The sequence below is a fragment of the Choloepus didactylus genome, chromosome 23, assembly GCF_015220235.1.
Source record: "Choloepus didactylus isolate mChoDid1 chromosome 23, mChoDid1.pri, whole genome shotgun sequence".
Taxonomy (NCBI): Eukaryota; Metazoa; Chordata; class Mammalia; order Pilosa; family Megalonychidae; genus Choloepus; species Choloepus didactylus.
Window position 1 is genome coordinate 7,419,016 of NC_051329.1, and position 16,149 is coordinate 7,435,164.

A 16,149-nucleotide genomic window follows, 5' to 3' on the forward strand; every position below is an offset into this window, starting at 1 on the left:
TAAACCAAGTAGAAGGAAAGAAATAACAAGGATTAAAGCAGAAATAAATGACATAGAGAACAAAAAAACAATAGAGAGGATAAATATCACCAAAAGTTGGTTCTTTGAGAAGATCAACAAGATTGACAAGCCCCTAGCTACACTGACAAAATCAAAAAGAGAGAAGACCCATATAAACAAAATAATGAATGAAAAAGGTGACATAACTGTGGATCCTGAAGAAATTAAAAAAATTATAAGAGGATATTATGAACAACTGTATGGCAACAAACTGGATAATGTAGAAGAAATGGACAATTTCCTAGAAACATATGAACAACCTAGACTGACCAGAGAAGAAATAGAAGACCTCAACCAACCCATCACAAGCAAAGAGATCCAATCAGTCATCAAAAATCTTCCCACAAATAAATGCCCAGGGCCAGATGGTTTCACAGGGGAATTCTAACCAAATTTCCAGAAAGAACTGACACCAATCTTACTCAAACTCTTTCAAAACATCGAAGAAAATGGAACACTACCTAACTCATTTTATGACGCTAACATCAATCTAATACCAAAACCAGGCAAAGATGCTACAAAAAAGGAAAACTACCGGCCAATCTCCCTAATGAATATAAATGCAAAAATCCTCAACAAAATACTTGCAAATCGAATCCAAAGACACATTAAAAAAATCATACACCATGACCAAGTGGGGTTCATTCCAGGCATGCAAGGATGGTTCAACATAAGAAAATCAATCAATGTATTACAACACATTAACAAGTCAAAAGGGAAAAATCAATTGATCATCTCAATAGATGCTGAAAAAGCATTTGACAAAATCCAACATCCCTTTTTGATAAAAACACTTCAAAAGGTAGGAATTGAAGGAAACTTCCTCAACATGATAAAGAGCATATATGAAAAACCCACAGCCAGCATAGTACTCAATGGTGAGAGACTGAAAGCCTTCCCTCTAAGATCAGGAACAAGACAAGGATGCCCACTGTCACCACTGTTATTCAACATTGTGCTGGAAGTGCTAGCCAGGGCAATCTGGCAAGACAAAGAAATAAAAGGCATCCAAATTGGAAAAGAAGAAGTAAAACTCTCATTGTTTGCAGATGATATGATCTTATATCTAGAAAACCCTGAGAAATCAACGATACACCTACTAGAGCTAATAAACAAATTTAGCAAAGTAGCGGGATACAAGATTAATGCACATAAATCAGTAATGTTTCTATATGCTAGAAATGAACAAACTGAAGAGACACTCAAGAAAAAGATACCATTTTCAATAGCAACTAAAAAAATCAAGTACCTAGGAATAAACTTAACCAAAGATGTAAAAGACCTATACAAAGAAAACTACATAACTCTACTAAAAGAAATAGAAGGGGACCTTAAAAGATGGAAAAATATTCCATGTTCATGGATAGGAAGACTAAATGTCATTAAGATGTCAATTCTACCCAAACTCATCTACAGATTCAATGCAATCCCAATCAAAATTCCAACAACCTACTTTGCAGACTTGGAAAAGCTAGTTATCAAATTTATTTGGAAAGGGAAGATGCCTCGAATTGCTAAAGACACTCTAAAAAAGAAAAACGAAGTGGGAGGACTTACACTCCCTGACTTTGAAGCTTATTATAAAGCCACAGTTGCCAAAACGGCATGGTACTGGCACAAAGATAGGCATATAGACCAATGGAATCGAACTGAGAATTCAGAGATAGACCCTCAGATCTATGGCCGACTGATCTTTGATAAGGCCCCCAAAGTCACTGAACTGAGTCATAATGGTCTTTTCAACAAATGGGGCTGGGAGAGTTGGATATCCATATCCAAAAGAATGAAAGAGGACCCCTACCTCACCCCCTACACAAAAATTAACTCAAAATGGACCAAAGATCTCAATATAAAAGAAAGTACCATAAAACTCCTAGAAGATAATGTAGGAAAACATCTTCAAGACCTTGTATTAGGCGGCTACTTCCTAGACTTGACACCCAAAGCACAAGCAATGAAAGAAAAAATAGATAAATGGGAACTCCTCAAGCTTAGAAGTTTCTGCACCTCAAAGGAATTTCTCAAAAAAGGTAAAGAGGCAGCCAACTCAATGGGAAAAAATTTTTGGAAACCATGTATCTGACAAAAGACTGATATCTTGCATATATAAAGAAATCCTACAACTCAATGACAATAGTACAGACGGCCCAATTATAAAATGGGCAAAAGATATGAAAAGACAGTTCTCTGAAGAGGAAATACAATTGGCCAAGAAACACATGAAAAAATGTTCAGCTTCACTAGCTATTAGAGAGATGCAAATTAAGACCACAATGAGATACCATCTAACACCGGTTAGAATGGCTGCCATTAAACAAACAGGAAACTACAAATGCTGGAGGGGATGTGGAGAAATTGGAACTCTTATTCATTGTTGGTGGGACTGTATAATGGTTCAGCCACTCTGGAAGTCAGTCTGGCAGTTCCTTAGAAAACTAGATACAGAGTTACCATTCGATCCAGCGATTGCACTTCTCGGTATATACCCGGAAGATCGGAAAGCAGTGACACAAACAGATATCTGCACGCCAATGTTCATAGCAGCATTATTCACAATTGCCAAGAGATGGAAACAACCCAAATGTCCTTCAACAGATGAGTGGATAAATAAAATGTGGTATATACACACGATGGAATACTACGCGGCAGTAAGAAGGAACGATCTGGTGAAACATATGACAACATGGATGAACCTTGAAGACATAATGCTGAGCGAAATAAGCCAGGCACAAAAAGAGAAATATTATATGCTACCACTAATGTGAACTTTGAAAAATGTAAAACAAATGGTTTATAATGTAGAATGTAGGGGAACTAGCAGTAGAGAGCAATTAAGGAAGGGGGAACAATAATCCAAGAAGAACAGATAAGCTATTTAACGTTCTGGGGATGCCCAGGAACGACTATGGTCTGTTAATTTCTGATGGATATAGTAGGAGCAAGTTCACAGAAATGTTGCTATATTAGGTAACTTTCTTGGGGTAAAGTAGGAACATGTTGGAAGTTAAGCAGTTATCTTAGGTTAGTTGTCTTTTTCTTACTCCCTTGTTATGGTCTCTTTGAAATGTTCTTTTATTGTATGTTTGTTTTCTTTTTAACTTTTTTTTCATACAGTTGATTTAAAAAAGAAGGGAAAGTTAAAAAAAAAAGAAAAACAAGGAAAAAAAAAGATGTAGTGCCCCCTTGAGGAGCCTGTGGAGAATGCAGGGGTATTGGCCTACCCCACCTCCATGGTTGCTAACATGACCACAGACATAGGGGACTGGTGGTTTGATGGGTTGAGCCCTCTACCACAGGTTTTACCCTTGGGAAGACGGTTGCTGCAAAGGAGAGGCTAGGCCTCCCTATGGTTGTGCCTAAGAGCCTCCTCCCGAATGCCTCTTTGTTGCTCAGATGTGGCCCTCTCTCTCTAGCTAAGCCAACTTGAAAGGTGAAATCACTGCCCTCCCCCCTACGTGGGATCAGACACCCAGGGGAGTGAATCTCCCTGGCAACGTGGAATATGACTCCCGGGGAGGAATGTAGACCTGGCATCGTGGGATGGAGAACATCTTCTTGACCAAAAGGGGGATGTGAAAGGAAATGAAATAAGCTTCAGTGGCAGAGAGATTCCAAAAGGAGCCGAGAGGTCACTCTGGTGGGCACTCTTATGCACACTTTAGACAACCCTTTTTAGGTTCTAAAGAATTGGGGTAGCTGGTGGTGGATACCTGAAACTATCCAACTACAACCCAGAACCCATGAATCTCGAAGACAATTGTATAAAAATGTAGCTTATGAGGGGTGACAATGGGATTGGGAAAGCCATAAGGACCACACTCCAGTTTGTCTAGCTTATGGATGGATGAGTAGAAAAATAGGGGAAGGAAACAAACAGACAAAGGTACCCAGTGTTCTTTTTTACTTCAATTGCTCTTTTTCACTCTAATTATTATTCTTGTTATTTTTGTGTGTGTGCTAATGAAGGTGTCAGGGATTGATTTAGGTGATGAATGTACAACTATGTAATGGTACTGTAAACAATCGAAAGTACGATTCGTTTTGTATGACTGCGTGGTATGTGAATATATCTCAATAAAATGAAGATTAAAAAAAATCACATAAGCATTTGTTGTAAAAATGGTAAAAAAAAAAAAAAAAAAAAAGTATTTCCTACTTTACCTATAGAAATCTGCACTTAGAAAAAAAGAGCTATTTAATCCCTGAGGCAAAACTATTCACCACTGACCCTACTTAAAAGCATCTGAGTGAAAGAGTGTTAAGATAATACGCAGGTATTTGACCAAAATCCGAAACAGTGCTCCGAGAGCATTCCAGAACATGCCTGCTTTCTCTCCTCTCCCCAAGTGGTCTCAACTATTCCTACAATATTCGGAAATGACGTTTAGCATCCCTGGTGTCACCCACAAGACAGAACCCAGCACCATCTCCCCGTTGGACAAATTCTATCGTCCCAACAAACTTTCCTACCGCTTCTCTCTCTTCTCCCTAACTCATCACCAGACACTTCCCCCACGACAGGCAGAGGAATGAGTAGGTTCCAAATTCCCGAGCCCAGGACCACCTGGACATACCCTGTGTTCCAGAACCCTCTGGCCCTTCTGCCTTCGCCCCTGACGTCAGCGCTCCCTGGCAGGCTCGCCTTCACAGGCTGCCCACAGCCTCCTGGATTCTAGCAGCACTCGCCTGTCTTCCAGCCCTGCCTTCCGCGCACGCTGCTTCGTGTTTTGTCATCTTCCCTCCCAAGCCGTAAGGGCCACGAGGGCAGGGGATGTTTTGTTCCTTCACCACCCACGGAGCCTGGCACAACACATTAGACACACCGTGCAGTCGGTAAATAAGACTGAACAATGGAACGAACGTCATCATTGAGTTCAGGAGAACTGAAAACAGAGGAGAAAATCGTAAAAGATGTTTCTTCTCGGAGAATATTTTATTATTTCTTGCTTGGCCTGAAAAAGTTGTCATCCAAGGCGAGCAAGTGTCCCCTTGTGGCCGCAGGCTGGCAGTGCATCACCGCCAACGCGCCGGCCGGAGACGAAATGGGCTGAACTTGGAATCCCGTGACCACAGTCACGACACTAAGGTCTCCATAAGTGGCTCGGAAGCCACTCTGAGAACTTAGCTCCGCTTCCTGCCGGCCAGCTGACGGGGGCGGAGGATACAATAGGGAATTGGACCAGGCCGCTTCCATTTTAAATTAAGAGACACTTAAAAGCACAGCAGCCAATGCGAGGAGGAGGTGCGGGGGAAGGGGGGGAGCTTCATCGGATCCGGATCCGGATCAGCGTTAGAAGGAACCAGCCGTGAAAGGCATCTGGGGGCGGGCACACACCCTAACAGCCTGCTTCACAATTGCAGAGGCAGGAAAACAGCCCAAGTGCCACCCCCAGGTGGACAGCTCATAAGTGCAGCACATCCAGATAAGGGACAGTGCTCAGCAACAGAAAGGAAGGAACGATTGATGCACAACCTGGATGAATACCAAAAAAACATGATGGTATGTGAAAAACACCTTCCACAAGAGAGTACACACTGTATGGATCCATTCATGTGAAGTTCTAGAAGAGGCGAAGGATAGAAAACACCAGCGTGGGGGCTTTGGCTCGAGGGAACTTTCAGGTGTGTGGCGAGGTTCTGTAGCGCCACGGGGGTTCGGGTTACGCAGGTGTATCTGTTTGTCTTAATTTATACTCAGGTGTATGCATTTGTCTTAACTTATACTCAGGTGTACGCGTTTGTCTTAACTCATACGCAGGTGTATGCGTTTGTCTTAACTTATCAGTTACTCTTAAGATCTGTGTGTGTCATTGTATGCAAAATCTACCTCAAAAGAAAACAGCCTTGAGAAATACTGAAGCTTTGTTTCCCGGCATCCTCAGATATGTCTCCAAAGTCAGAACCGGGGAGATGGTTGCTTTCCCATAGCCAGCCAGTCACCAGGCCCCTGTCCTGTGCCTTCCGGATAGCTCCACAGCCACTTTGGCTCAGGCACTCATCATCCTTCAATTTAACTTTCACAATAACCTCTTAAAGGGTCCAGTGCCAAGCCCCTTCCAACCCATTCTTTCCCTCCTGCCCAAGATCTCGTCCTGATTGTTTGTTTTCGAGTTCTATAACCAGGAGCCCCTGGCATGGGGTAGAACATGGGCTTCAGGGGCACTCAGGCCTGGCTTGGAACCTGGATCCAGTGTTAACTAGATCAGGGAACTTGAGACAAACCAGTTAACCTTCTGTTCCCCAACTTCCTCCCCTGTAAAACGGGGGTGGCAATACCTACTTCCTAAGTTTACTGTTAGAATGGACTGTTATAGCAACAGAGCGCCTGCAGGATGCAAATATGAGTTTCTTTGTTTCCTTGCAGGTAAGGCTGCTTGCTAACTCTCTAATCGTATTGCTCAGACGTGTGAAATTGCAACAAAACTGACTTACTTACGGCTCCCATGCTCAGGCTGCGACTTCACGCTTCGGGTCTCTGTGCAAAGCAGCACGTCGCGAAGTTTGGGCCCCACGGCAACCGCCTCAGAATCCTCCTGAAACCTGATAGAAAAATGCAAGTTCTTGGGCCCCGCTCCAGACCCACGGAATGAGAAACTTCCAGGCCTGCGCCCGGCAGTCCGTGTTTCCACAAGCCCTCCAGGTGAACCTGAGGCACGTTCAGGTGTAAGACCCTCTGCTGCACACCACCTCCTCCGTGAGCAGTGGGCTTTCTCACTGTACCGGTCAAGCAAACTCCTCTGCATCCCTTACCGGCTTCTCCTGATCCTGGGGAGAGTTCCTCACACTCGCCCGCACTGACACTGAACCTGGCTCACACTGTGCTGTGACTGCCGGGAAGTCTCTCTCTGCTGCTGGGCTAACCGTAGGTAGCAGGGAGTCTGCCTGTGGCTTCCTCCGCAGGACTCAGCCCCCAACAAGGGGCTTCCACTTAGGAAAACGCTCATCAGCAGCTCACCTGCTTCGGCTGACTTGGCCTGGGCTGGCCGTCAAGGTGAAGGACGTAACTCTCTAACTGCTAGAGCTCCGGTTCAGGACTCGGCGTGCCTGAGGTTTTAGTTAGCTTCAACCTCTCCCTCCGGCACTGAACACTGTTTTTCCGGTTTCCCAGGGTAAAATGGGCCGGAATATCTTTTTCGCTTTGAAGTGCTGTGGCCATTACAATAAGTATGTTGAGACAGGTCAACTTCTGAAACATGAAGGAGGTTGATAAGTTCTACCTATTGCTGCCTCGAGGAGAAGGGGAATGGGCAGAGGAGAAGGGTTTTTAAACCACCGAATGCTCACGCGCTTTTCCAGTCCCTAGGCTAAATCTGCTCTCCCGTGCAGCTGTGTCATGGGTCTTTTTTTAATCTTACATTCTTAGCAGAACTTTCCTTGGTCAGATAATGGTCACTTAGGAGTCCTATAGGAAAGAGAGCCGAGATAATGTTAGTGTGCCGACACACGTATTTGGGAATTTTAGAACCCAAAGAGCCTCTTTATCATGGATTGTTTTATTAGAGATGATTCTTGGTGTGCTTCACCAGGCAGCTGTTTAGAGTTTTTTTTTGTTGTTTTCTTTTTTTTAACAAATATTGTCACAGTATGATTTATGTGCAGTTGCCGGAGCCCTTGGAAGGGAACCTGTTTTTTCAATCCACAACACAAATGAGACTACTGATTTGTAACTTAATGATGTATACACCAGACCATCTATTTTCATTTTATATTATCCCAGAGAAATTGCCCGATGAAATCACATCATGATTGCATTTTTTATATTATACTGCCTCTTGCAAAAGAAAGGTTTTATTAGCATTATTTTGTTTTTACCTTTTATAGGAGTGGCAAAGAAGTAGAAATGTAGATAATAGAACTCAGGAAGTATTTCCAAAGGCACAAAATAACTGAAACGAAGCAAATGAATTTGGGCCACCAGGCTCAGTGTTTAAATTAAATAGGAGAGGCATAAACTGGAGAGAAAACAGGTTAAACCTTGGGAAGGCAGGGACAACAGACCACGGAGTGTTATGAGTGGTTGCTTTCGCAGGACCTGTGGTGTGCCAGAAAAATGTTTTATGGGGAAAAAATATCCTTTAAGAGTACTTCAGAGAAGAAGTAGAGTGTGGCAGTTTTTGTCCCCCACCCCTCAAAAAACAAAAATATTTAGAAAGATGTGTGGAGTTTGGAGATTGAAGGGTGTGAGAGAGGTAGTAATTACAAAGAAAAGAACCGACATATTGTGGTCCTTGACCTCATTCGGCCACTAGAGGGGGCGTGTCCTTTCTTTTCAAACCACATCCCTGCATCATTTTCCCAAGTGACTCAATTCTGAAGGATCTGTAAAGATCTGAAATAACCAAGGACTTAAGTTTTGATCTCTTTGGTCATACAACATAGACCTGTCAGGTTTTTTCATGCTCAAAGTCTCTTCTTTCCCTTTTTAAAAGAACTTTCAGGTTTAACTCTGCTCTACTAATAAAATGTATCTTGGTGGTCTGCTTTTATTTTGTTTTTAAAAGGCAATCACGGTGCCGAGGCGCGCGGGCCTGGAAGACCATGAGCGCTCTGGGCTTGGGTCGTTGTCGCCGTGCCCAGCTTTCCCGCCTCGTCTCTTTCAGCGCGACCCACCGGCTCCACAGCAAATCTTTGAGTAATGAAGAAAACTTGAAACTGTTTGGGAAATGCAACAATCCAAATGGCCATGGACACAATTACAGAGTTGTGGTGACAGTACATGGAGAGATTGATCCTGTTACAGGAATGGTTATGAACTTGACTGACCTCAAAGAGTGTATGGAGGAGGCAATTATGAAGCCCCTTGATCACAAGAATCTGGATCTGGATGTGCCATACTTCACTGATGTGGTGAGGTGGGCATCACTGTCTTGCCTTACACAGATAGTTAAAAGGAAGTATTGATTTTAACATTTTCTCTGATTGCTGGGTGATTTCTTAAGTTTTAGTTTGATATCTTTTAAAGCTAGAATTTCTGTTCTTGGTAAATATTAACACATGAACATTTGTTTATCATTTGCTTTTTGAACTTCTTTTTTTTTCCTATAGCACGACAGAAAATGTGGCTGTTTATATCTGGGAAAACCTTCAGAAATTTCTTCCTGTGGGAGTTCTTTATAAAGTAAAAGTGTATGAAACTGACAATAATATTGTAGTCTATAAAGGACAATAGATCTTTGGGTTAGCATTGTAGAAAGACCTGATTTTTTTCTGTATTTGAAAAAGATCTTTATCTCCTTAGAGCATTAAGGAGTCATCACATAATTGTTGTACCTGCACATTGTGTTCTGGAATGCAGATTTATTTAAATTATTGTAAGACCTGTTTTAAAATTAAATCTGTTTTAAAACCAAATTTGTACTATATCCTCAATGTCATTCTGGGAATCTTTTATTTACAGATTAAAAATCACTTATATTTTTATCAAAATGTTTTGTTATAGAATTATTTGAAAACCAAGAAGATAAAGATAAATTTTTGTACTGTTTCCTCCATTATCTCATATTTGGTACCCAAATTTTCTTGGATTATACAAATAGTAAAAATGTTTATAAGATTTACAATAGATGAATCTTACAAAAAATAAAATACAGGTGGTCACAAAGTCTGGAAACTTACACAGTATATATATTTTTAATAGATTGAACTCTCTCAATTACTGCTTCTAAGATATGCTGAAGGTGCAAATTTACTCAGTGAAAATTAGAGACACAGATCATCTAAGACAATGCATAGCAGATGTGTATACAAGGATTGATGGAAATGCTGCTTTAATGCACATTGTTCATTGCAGTTTTGCACAGCTTACTGAAATTTGAATTGTTAGTGAGGAACAACAGTTGAACATAGCATACATTATCAGTAAACTATTATGTATTTGGTGTGTGTTTGCAGACTTTATGACCATCTGGACAATTTTAATTCAAAAGACAAGAATAATAAACACTTGTTTTAAATCCAGGTAAAATAGTCATCATGAAAAGGATGTATTATTCTGTGTAAGGCATCTCCTACATACACTTTTTCCTAATTGATCCCATTTTGTTCCAATCATTAAACTTACCTGCATGAATTGAAGTATGTATTTGGCATTCGTTTCTGGTATGTTTTCCTCATGACTGAATTATCAAGAATGTCTTTGCGTGCCTCACTCAAAGAACTGTTCTCCCATTCTTATTAGTATTCCAAACATCTTCAATAAATTGTTTTATTTTTCTCTCCACATAACAACTGATACACAATAGATTCTCAGAATGTTGCCATTTGAAAATAGTAAAAAGACTTGTGCAGTGATTGCTATGCTAGAATACTTTTCAAAGAAGTAGATTTTTAGTTTGGAGAGTCAGTAGTCACAGGAATTTTATTATAAATTTTGGCAGTAATTGTACTGACCAGTTAATTAAATTTGGATGTGTTTTATGTATCAAATACAATTTTTGTTACTTTTCATGTAAAATGTTTTGTATCCATTATGTGACAGTGAAAAGCAGAATCATATAATTTACTAAGGCAATTTAAGTTTTAATTCTCACAAATGCCATGCAAGGGTGGGTTTTATGCCCATCAACAGAGGAGAAAAGAATGCTTGAGAGAGTTTAAGTTCCTTGCTTAGGATCACCCAGCAAATAAATTGCAAACTGGACATTTGAAGCTCAAGGTCCGCCTGACTCCAAAACACAGACTCTATAAGAAAGAAGATGTGTGCATATTTTTAGATTTTTTTAAAATGCCAAGTTTTACAGATCTGATATCACAAAGAAAAACTAATACTTCTTGTAATAACGTTGACGCTATGTGTTGGTTGTTCATAAGTTGCTTTGAGGAACATATTTTTCCTACTTATTCTCCTTAGTAAAGGGAGAAGTGTTTTTATTTGGTGAATAGTTGGAAAGACCAAAGATACTATGTTGGTGTTCTTCTAAGTGTATCTAGAACCTGGTATCAGAGACCATATCAAGTTATACTGTAATTATTGCTTTACCTGTTTTTTCCCCCCTTCTTACTACCCTGAATTCCTTTTGGGCAAGGTCTTTATTCTAAGTAGAGTATCTGGTAAACAGTACTCGGTTAGTTTTTATTGATTTAATAAATGAATTGCATATTGGTAGCACTATTGGAATTTTACAGTGCCTTATACATAATGGGTACTTGGCAAATACTTTTAGAGTTAATATAACCTGAAAATTTTGAGGATTGAATTCTGGCCCTAGTGCTGTTACTTTTAGTCGTGTCACTTTCATCTCTGGGCCTCAGTTTCTTTACCTGTAAAATGAATGTTTGGACTAGATACTTTCTGAAGTTGCTGCTGCCTGTTCTTAGATTTTTCATCGTGATGACTTTCAATACCAGATGAGTAAATATTAATTTAGAGAATATAAAAGATTATTGTGAGTTGGTTAGATTTGGAAAGGCTTAGTGGTAGAGGTCAGGTCACTTAAAGTGATGGAGAAGGGAAAGGGTGGTTTAGAATTCAGGAGAAAAGAGGGAATGAATATTGAAAAGGTAAAATTTTATTACTGAGTTTATTAGGGTGGTGTGCTGGTTTGAATCTGTTATGTCCCCCACAAAAGCCATGCTCTTTAATGCAGTCTTGTGGGGGCAGACATTAGTCTTTTAATTAGGTTGGAACATTTGTTTAGGTTGTTTCCATGGAGATGTGACCCACCCAACTGTAAGTGAGACCATTTGATTAGATCATTTTCATGGAGGTGTGATCCCACCCATTCTGGGTGGATCTTAATTAGATCACTGGAGTCCTTTAAAGAGAGCTTACACAGAGCAGAGAAGACAAAACACCCCGAGAGAAGCTGAGAGAGAATTTGGAGAGAAGCTAAGATCCAGAGTTTGCCCTGGAAGAAGCTAAGAGCTCACACAGACCCAGATGCTTGGAGATGCTTGGAGATGTAGACAGAAGGACATTTGGAGATGCTAAGCGAAGACATGAAGCCCAGAGTTTGCCCCAGAGAAACTAAGAGAGGATTCCCAGATGCTTAGAGAGAAACACCCCAGGGGAACCAAGCAGAGAGCTGAGAGAAGCTAAGAGAGTCAGAAGCCCAGAGACATTGTAGAGAAAGCAATTTTGAAACCAGAACCTGGGAGCAAAGGACCAGCAGATGCCAGCCATGTGCCTTCCCAGCTGACAGAGGTGTTCCAGATGCCATCAGCCTTTCTTTAGTGAAGAAATGCCTTAGTTTGCAATATCGGTATTGTTGATGCCTTAGTTTGGACACTTCTATGGCCTTGGAACTTTAAATTTGTAACCTAATAAATTCACTTTATAAAAGCAAAAAAAAAAAAAAAAAAAAAAAAAGGCAATCACTACCCTAGTTCTGGGAAAAAGTGAATAACAGAGCAAATCTTTGTTCCCTCTTACAGGGTTTTTGCTTTTGTAAAAGAAAAACAAACACCCTTCACTATTTTATGATCTTAAAAAATACCCCAAACAAAATATATAGAGATTGAAATGCATTTTGTAATATGATGAATACTCAATTATCCATGGGTGAATCAGCAACTTCACAAAGGAGAAAAAAAGAGAAACACAAGTTGGCTTTTTTCTTCCTTCAAATTAACTCTTCCCAACCACCACCTACACAACTTGCATTTGCTCAAGGAATAAGCTAATTTAATTATATTATGCAAAACTAAATCATGATGGCAAATAAAATATAATTAATTCCAAAGCAACATATCTACTTTATTATCCCAGGCTTGTGGGGATCTTTTAAGTCACCACTTCCCTCGAAAAGCCTGCACATTAGAACTGTACATTAAAATTGTGTCAGTATGCAGAGGCAATTATCGGGGGTCTCTGGGGTCTTGGAAACTCTTCTGGGCATTTTCTCTGAAAGTGTCCATGAAGGAATAGAAGAGACCCTTGTTGAGGCTAAGTTGCTGCTAAGGAGACCAGGCCTTCCTGGGACAGAGGTCTCCGGAGCCTTCCAGGACTTTCCCACACTGGGCATGTGAAGATGAGAAGCTCTGTATTTCCAAGTCATCTTGCAGTCCAAGGATTTCTTGGGGATCTTGATTTGTGCAGATAGAAACACATTGAAAAGTAAGTTATTCCCTCATCTCCCTACCGCTCAAATTGAGGACAGTCAGCAACCTGGCCAATGTCGAGCCAGGACGTTGGGGAATTTGGAAAAATATCCAAAAATACAGAGTTCTCTACCTGCGACGATCAGACTAGCTATGGATTTCATAGGTTTTGAGTAAGTTTCTGTATTTCCTCAAAATTGCTATTTAATAAATATTTTTGTTTAGGGGCACAGGGTGGAAATTTCCATGGGGCTCATCTTGCTTGATAATAACTTCGCTAAACTAGATAATTAGAGGCACATGGTCAGCCCCATTGTCCAGCCGGGGACCCTCTGGGACCTCTCAGGGCCAAGGGGTCTAGGGCCCCGGGTCCCCACGTCAGGCCCATCCTCCTCAGAGCAGGCCCCGGGTACACACCCACCACCAACGGGTGGCAAGGGGGCAGCCACTGTGGCTCTTCCAGCCCAGAGAGGAAGTTGAAGGGATCCTGGCATTCTCAACTTGGGCTGGCCTTCCAGGTCGTTCTGAAGGTATCATCACAGTGGGAGAATAGAGCCCATTTTATTTAGTGGCTTGTCAACTTGATTGATAATTTCCAGGGGTGTAGTCTTATGGGATGAGGGTCTCTGTGCTCCTGCACGGACCCACAAAGATCAACACCTTCAAGGGAAGCTTCTATGGATGTGTTTTCAGGTGAATGCACCAAATAAATAAATAAATAATAAAATATATTTTAAATAAAAACAATAAATAAATACTTAAAAAATATTTCTCCTGAAGATGAAACTCCAAAGAGATTGCCACAAAAAGACTGAAGGATAGATGGAAATGGGGCATTCTGGGAGCTCCTGTTTAAATAAGTGATACCAGAGCCCAAGGCAAACTCAAAGCAAAGCAAAAGGAATGCAGCTGGCAGGAGGCATTTGTAAGGAAATGCTGAGAAATGCTCACTCTCCCGAGCGTGTGCAAGCCCCACGATGCCAGTTGGGAGTCCTCCAGGATGCCGACATGGGGGGTGAGCCTTGGGGCAAATGACACCCCTTCCTTCATCTGTCAAGAATGCACTGGGGTGCAAAGGACTCAGTGGGCCTTGGGAGCCCCAGCCCCCCAGCTGCACCTTTCAATACTTGCTTTCAGAAAAAGGGAGCTCAAGGATTCTTTCTCCCTTTCCCTGCTTTTGCAGGATGCTGCTCCCCTGCAAAATCTCCCATGTGTGTTCAAACAAGGGGCTGCATTCTGCCATCCTGGGAGCTTTACTTGTGGGTGCATAATAAGAACTTGGCTGGGGGTTCCTGGGAGATATCCCCATGTTAGAGGAGTGAGTAGGGGGCCCCAGAGCACACCTGACAGTCTATGGCGAGGAGATGGCTCAAGGTGGGACTAGGAGTCGTGTGATATCAGCCGGACCCCCTGGGAGGGGAGGGGCCCACAGATCGGGTTTGACCACGTGGGCCTTGATTCCACCAAGCATGCCTTCATAATGGAACCCATGACAACTCGGGCCACCAAAGCCCCAGGAGCATCCGTGATTGGTAACATACACCGATGTGTTAGGAGGGTGACACATCCTGATTCCACGTGGAGAACACAGGGAAGCTTGCATGCGAGACCCTCCCAAAGCTTATCCTATGTGTCTCTTCTTGTTCGTGTTGTATTTGCTATAATAAAACTGTATTTGCAAGTATAGTGCTTTCCTCAGTTCTGTGAGTCATTCTAGCAAATTAGGGGGCGTGGAGGGGGAGGTGGGAACCCCTGAATTTGTAGTCACTTGGCCAGAAGTGTGGGTGGCCCGGTGCCTGAAAGGCGGTCTCATAGACGACCACCCTGAACCTGTGGGGTCTGGCCTGACTCCAGGTAGGGTGGGGATCGTGTTGTCCTTGTGCATGAAGTCAGTACAGCTGGGAATTTCTGTGCTTCTGCCAAACCCCACCACTGCCACCGTCACTCCCAGCTCCAACCACACCTGCCAGACCCTGCCCGTCTCTGCCAGGCACAGCTGTCAGGGCTTTCACTGGTGGGCACAGCCAGCTCTGTTGGGTGCTGCCATCCTTTCTGCAAGGTGAGAAAACAACACAGGCCCACTGGGGCTTCGTTGGGGGTAGTGGTCAGAGCGCCTGGTACAATATTGAGCTCTTGGTGTGGACCAGGCACTAAACTGAGGGTTTTACATGCTTGAGCTCATTTCAGCCTCACAACCATCCTGAGGTAAGTGCTATCATTTGTCCTTGTTCTAGTTTGCTAATGCTGCCAGAATGCAAAACACCAGAGATGGATTGGCTTTCATAAAGGGGGTTTATTTGGTTACAAAGTTACAGTCTTAAGGCCACAAACTGTCCAAGGTAACACATCAGCAATCGGGTACCTTCACTGGAGGATGGCCAATGGCGTCCAGAAAACCTCTGTTAGCTGGGAAGGCACGTGGCTGGCGTCTGCTCCAAAGTTCTGGTTTCAAAATGGCTTTCTCCCAGAACATTCCTCTCTAGGCTTCAGCTTCTCTCCAAAATGTCACTCTTAGTTGCTCTTGGGGCATTTGTCCTCTCTTAGCTTCTCCAGAGCAAAAGTCTGCTTTCAATCACTGTCTCCAAAATGTCTCTGTAAGCTGTAGCTCCTCTCTCAGCTTCTGTGCATTCTTCAAAGTGTCCCTCTTGGCCGTAGCAAGCTTCCTCCTTCTGAGCTTATACAGTGCTCCAGTGAACTAACCAAGGGCCATGCTGAATGGGCGGGGCCACACCTCCATGGAAATTATCTAATGAAAGATCTCACCCACAGTTGAGTGATCACATCTCCAAGGAAACATCCAATCAAAAGTCTCCAACCCAATCAACAATATGTTTCCTGCCCACACAAGACTGCATCAAAGATAACGGCGTTTGGGGGGACATAATACATCCAAACCAGCACAGTCCTCTTTGACAGAGGAGGAAAACAGGGCTCAGAGAGGTAAAGACACTTGCTTAAGGTCACACAGCTAGACATGGCAGAGCTGGACTTGGACCCATCGTCACAAGGTCCTGGGTCCTGCCATGCCCATCAGGCACAGCCACCAAGTCC

The 16,149-nt window shown here is 42.4% G+C and overlaps 2 protein-coding genes across 3 annotated transcripts in view; one reads left to right on the plus strand and one right to left on the minus strand.

The window, feature by feature from the left end:
* Window positions 1-16,149, minus strand: part of ZNF664 (zinc finger protein 664) — a 251,172-nt gene that overhangs the window by 160,362 nt on the left and 74,661 nt on the right. For both annotated transcript variants that reach the window (XM_037816600.1, XM_037816599.1), the window contains exon 3: window positions 6,493-6,600. In XM_037816600.1, the coding sequence (XP_037672528.1) occupies window positions 6,493-6,600 (108 nt within the window). The remainder of the gene's footprint in view (window positions 1-6,492; window positions 6,601-16,149) is intronic.
* LOC119519139 (6-pyruvoyl tetrahydrobiopterin synthase) lies at window positions 8,550-9,463 on the plus strand. Its single transcript, XM_037816605.1, has 2 exons — window positions 8,550-8,912; window positions 9,106-9,463. Exons 1-2 carry the CDS (start codon window positions 8,599-8,601, stop codon window positions 9,227-9,229), a joined length of 438 nt encoding a protein of 145 aa, XP_037672533.1. The 5' UTR covers window positions 8,550-8,598; the 3' UTR covers window positions 9,230-9,463.

What these genes read in the sequence shown, in the direction of transcription:
- LOC119519139 (XM_037816605.1), top strand. Translation starts at nt 8,599, where the DNA reads ATGAGCGCTCTGGGCTTGGGTCGTTGTCGCCGTGCCCAGCTTTCCCGC. An exon ending in TACTTCACTGATGTGGTGAG is followed by an intron (nt 8,913 to 9,105) that starts GTGGGCATCACT and finishes TTTTTCCTATAG; the next exon opens with CACGACAGAAAATGTGGCTG.